Below are 5,294 nucleotides of genomic sequence, written 5' to 3'. Positions count from 1 at the left end.
TATTTTTGCAATTTTTTACAAAATAAAAGCTTTTCAAAACAAATTTCTTGGTTAAACATTAGAGGATGCTAGTGTGATAAACAGTGCAAATAATTTTCATATTTTATTTAATATTGACAAAATTATCCACAAATAATGTTTTTTTCACTCAAAAACTGATGCACGCAAGCTCAGATTAATAAGGCCTACGATAAATCAGTTCCAAAAATAAACACAAAGCCAGTCCTAATTGAAAGAAAACAAGCTGACAAAAAGATTGATACCAATATTATGTGATAATATAGCAAAACACGAGATTTATAGGCTATTTTTTGTAGGCCGGTCATTTTGACACCACAAGTGTAACAAGGTTGAATAAAATAAAAAATGTTTAATGAAAATTAATTTGTTTTGCTGTGGATGTAGTTATACCCTGTGTGAACAAAGTCAGTCAATCTTAGTCCAATGTGATAACATTAAGTAACATTTTCGGGAGAAAGAATATTCTCTTCTGGTCAAAATGACCCGAACACAACCTGAGGGTTAACTGAGGCAAGTGAGGCCTGCAGTTCCTTAGATGTTGTTCTGCAGTGCTCTGATACAGCATTAAAATATATAAAAATATGAAACTTTGCTCTGGAACAAATAGATTAATACCAAAGACTGCCCGTTAGATTTACCCAAAACAAATTATATCTCATGTTTAACCACTATAGAGACATTAGAGCCAGCGGTAAATTCCAGAAGATCTGGCCGCGGTGAGGCGCTCTCGGCGGGGGTAATGAGCGCTGAACGGCCGCTGGAGCTCACGTCTCCGAAAACGCCAAAGCAAATTTTCAAACAGACATTATCTTTATTAACAAACCGCATATTTGACGTCCAAGCAAGCACATTCTCGCCTAAAACACTCTTAAAACTGCATTTCGTGACACAAAACAGTATTATTTTAAAATCTATCGTGGATTTGGGCGTCCGCCATGACACTCGCTGTGAGAAATACGGAGCCGTATAACATCAATTCTGCAATGGATATTAATATCCAAAGTATAGTGAAAACACTATTTATTAGCACAGTAACAAGATCGGCAGTTTAAGACATTAACTTGTAAGCACAAAACACAAGATACTTCTCTTTTCAATATCAATAAGACTTTATTGGATAAATCTAAGACATATAAACTAGTCTACACACATAAACACACGCACGCACACATTCACACAACTTGCAGGAAGATAGAAAGTAAGGAAAGAATGAGTTTAAGAGAATGCATAGATCTGAACAACCATCAATCACTTAATTAACCCTCACATTGAGTTCCTCAATGAGGTTAAAATTATATTAAATGCACCAGTTCAGCTGGAGTCTGGAGGTACATGCGTTGCCTGTGTAAGGGGTTCCCTTCCTTGTCTGGTTGCCGAAAGGGGTTTCCCAAGGTTGCTGATTGGATGAAAGTTCAGTAGTCATTGAAGTGACGTCTTGGGAAGCCAGTGTAAATTAAAGTAGAAGAATAGAAGTAACAAGACTAGATGGTTTTCTTCTCATCGTGGCTAAGTAGCAGCGGGCGTGCAGGCTGAAGCACGCTGGAACGGCACTCTGAGAACGCAAAAGTAATGGCAAAAAGCCATGACTAAAAAGCAGTGGCTGAAAAGCTAAGAACATGATAGTCCAATGTGTGGGTTACATACATGATATGGAGTTAAGCAATGGACTGATATTAGTTTATAAGCCCTTTTGAGTTCATTTTGGTGCATCTGCATATGTAAAAGACAGTTTCTGTACCATTCTGTGATCAAGGACATGTTCTGTGAAGACCAGAGGTTAAGAGGTCTCATAAGGAATCTCAGTCTGTTCTTTGTCTTCTAGGTGGGGGGAAAGTCAATCCAAAGAGCTTGTGATTGTGATTACTATCACTGGTTTACATGTGATGGTCATGCTGTGCATATATATATATACACACACACACACACACACACATATATATATAGTATGTATATATATAAAATCTAAAATTTATTTATTTTTAAAAATGTTCATACTAATACCTTAAACTTAAACAAGTAAGCCACTCAAGACTGTGTTAGTGATACCGTGATGTACAAAACAGTTTGGGTTATAGACTTTCACAAATGGGCATATACATTGGGGCCATTTTGTGTGAACAAGTGTTATTCATATGCAATAACAGGATGTATGGTTTATGGCACTGTCACAGTGAGTACAGCACAAACTTTTCTCATGCACACCCAGTCTAGCACACTATCTGTAAGATGATGGTGAGATTATGTCACGGATGTGCCTGTGGCCAAACATGTATATGAAGTGCGTCTCTCAACATTTTGAGTGAAAATGAATTTTCACTTACAATGGAAGTGAATGGGGCCAATCCGTATATGTTAAAATACTCAATTTTACAGTATAGCCACAAGACTGATGATTCATAGAGTAGAAAAAAACACTTAGGCCACGTGTCCACCAAAGCGGTTTTCCCCCCTGATGCAAGTGTTTTAGTGGGAAGCATGCAGAGCGCTTGGCATTTTCAGCTGCCTAAAAACACTTTGGTGGACACACAGCCTTCCTGATCTTTTCTGTGTAAAGTTATATCTAATTTTACAGCCTTATTGCTGTAAAAATTATTTAAAAAGCTTTGTGACTCAAAAATTTTACAGAAGTTTAAACATGAGAAGGTTGCGCAGATAGTCCAGCTCCTCCAGGCTGATACATTCACACGTGCCCTCGCAAGGAGGTTTGGAGTGTCTCCTAACACATTCTCAAGAGCATGGAGAAGATACCAGGAGATGGGCCATTACACAACAAGGAGAACTGGAAAGAAAGGCAACAACCCAGCAACAGGACCAGTATTTGCTTCTTTGTGAAAGGAGGTACTGGCAGATCCCTCAAAAATTACCTTCAGCAGGCTACTGGTGTGCGTGTTTGGGACCAAACTGTCAGGAACTGACTCCATCAGGGCGGCATTAGGGTCTGACATCCTGATCTGTGCTCACAGCCCAGCACTGTGCAGCTCGATTGGCACCAGAATTAGCAGGTCCACCAGTGGTGCCCCATTCTCTTCACAGATGAGATCAAGTTCACACTGAGCACGTGACAGATGTGAAAGTTTGTTTTTTCAAATTTGTTGTGGCTTTTTTCTTCTTCTGAGAAATCACAAGTTGTTGCTGAGAAAAACTGTTTTTTTCCCCTTCTTGTTAAAAGGTGCCACCTTCAAGTGTAGATGCAGAAGCAGAACGATGCACACCACATCACGACAGACAACACGAGCCAAAAGAGTAAGTCACTGTCTATAAAAAAATTAAAGACTAAATTAATAACACAAACAGTTGTACTTTTTACATTTGTATCGAAGCTATTGAGTAATTGTTCACAATGCCGATTGAATTAAAAAAAGATGCAGAAATATACCTAATTCCAAAGGGTTCACAAACTTTTTTCCTTGTAACTCTAATGTCAGATAAACATTTATTATTTTATTATACAATAGGTATTTTGCAAAAATATGGACTCTTCAAATAGGTACTTTTTGGAGCATATATTTGTACCCAGAGCCATATTATTCAATTACTGATGTAGATAAATTACATTCTTCATTTAAGGAGATCTTCCCACCACTTAAAGATCTCATGAACCGGACTCCAGACATTCCCACAGATCAAGAGAGAGAGGAGCAGTCAAAAGCATCATCAAACGTCCCTCAGAAGATGGCATTACTTGTCGAGCAAATACACAAATTTCTACAAAAAAGGACTGTTTTCAGTTCTTTCCCCATGAGTCTTTCGTTAATTGGATTTGAGGAGTTGATGGACCTAAAATTTTTTGTATGCCCGTGCAGACATGATCTGAATATATGGCTAACAGTATCTATTTTTATTGGTCCTCCTTTTATTATTTTTGCTTTAATGTATCTTGTTTTAAGACCTTGTAAACATTATGGGTTTCGTTGTTCTCAAGAAGAGAATGATGATACTCAGCAGAACTGGCCTAAAGCTTTAGCACATTGTCTAATGCCATCGTTAATGTGGGTCATCATCTTGTTACTTGATGGCGATTATGTTGCTTGTGCCATGACAGACTGGAAGGGAGTTTATGTTTTTGATCAGGAACTCAACAGGTCGTGGTGTAAACCTGCTGCAGAGATGCGAAATGAGGCAGAGCTGCGAGATATGATTCGCCAAAATATTTATTACTCACGGGTAAGTATCACTACTATGAGCTTTTCTTCTAATTGCATCTACTTCCGGAAGGCCAAATAAAGTGTGTTTGCTTTAGCACTGAAATCCCTGACATGGCTGCATCAACACTACTGCTGTTCCTTAAACCACGCCTTCTTTCTTTGCGTGCACATTTGGGCGGCATTATGCTAATATTTCCACATAGTGACGTAGACATGTGGGGGCGTGTAAGGGAGGCGTGGTTGACTCTTAACTTTTATAAAGAATTTCTCTTTGGATTTGAGACTTTAGTCTTTGCAACTTTACAGATCTTCTTTATGCACCAAGAGCTTGTAACACTCCAAAGAGAAAGGAAAAATTGAAATCGCATCATATGACCCCTTTAAAATCTATATATACCTGTGTATGTATGTATGTATATATGCATATGTATGTATTGATTCTTTCAGATATCAGGCTATTGCTTGAGCCTTGCCTTAAGTGTATTGACAATAACCTTAATGGTTATTTATGACTGCTGCACAAGTGGAAAATGTGACTGCTGCCCAAAACGGGTGTTATCCTGCTTCAGACGAACAGCAAAGACGCAGAGTGAGGAAGAAGGTAGGATAAAATTGTGTAGCAATTTGTTCTTTGCATGATGCTTCCAGCACTGCAGATTTTCCAGCACTGCAGATTTTTCCATGCTGCAATGGTTTGTCAATATGCATACATATTCATATTTATCAAAAAAATTCAGTCCCCAAAGTGTGTGAGATATGCGGAAAAGGCTAAATATATTTTATAAAAGTGTTTAGATGCTAATATAACTTTATAGATCCTTTTAAAAAAGTATTTTTGAAATCTAATGGAACTCCATACATAACTGGGTACAAAATGACCCGAACACGAAACTTTTGTTAGCAATTATATCTCTTAAAAAATAAAGGTCTTGAGGGTCATATGACGTTGCTAAAAAGAACATTATTTTGTGTATTTGGTGTAATGAAATGTGTTTATGCGGTTTAAAGTTAAAAAAACACATTATTTTCCACATACTGTACATTATTGTTTCTCCTCTATGCCCCGCCTTTCTGAAACGCGTCGATTTTTACAAAGCTCATCGGTCTGAAAAGCGAGGTGTGCTCTGA

At 37.8% G+C, this 5,294-nt stretch overlaps 1 protein-coding gene across 1 annotated transcript in view; it reads left to right on the top strand.

Moving 5' to 3' along the window:
- The first annotated feature begins 3,202 nt into the window (after positions 1-3,202).
- LOC107665500 (uncharacterized) overlaps positions 3,203-5,294 on the top strand; it is a 3,735-nt gene continuing 1,643 nt past the window's right edge. The window contains exons 1-3 of the mRNA XM_016456410.1: positions 3,203-3,264; positions 3,589-4,185; positions 4,614-4,767. Coding sequence (XP_016311896.1) covers positions 3,226-3,264; positions 3,589-4,185; positions 4,614-4,767 — 790 coding nt within the window. The 5' untranslated portion in view covers positions 3,203-3,225. The remainder of the gene's footprint in view (positions 3,265-3,588; positions 4,186-4,613; positions 4,768-5,294) is intronic.

The sequence above is a fragment of the Sinocyclocheilus anshuiensis genome, unplaced genomic scaffold (genome assembly GCF_001515605.1).
Source record: "Sinocyclocheilus anshuiensis isolate Anshui unplaced genomic scaffold, SAMN03320099.WGS_v1.1 scaffold543, whole genome shotgun sequence".
Classification (NCBI taxonomy): domain Eukaryota; kingdom Metazoa; phylum Chordata; class Actinopteri; order Cypriniformes; family Cyprinidae; genus Sinocyclocheilus; species Sinocyclocheilus anshuiensis.
This window is presented reverse-complemented; position numbering and strand designations above follow the sequence as displayed.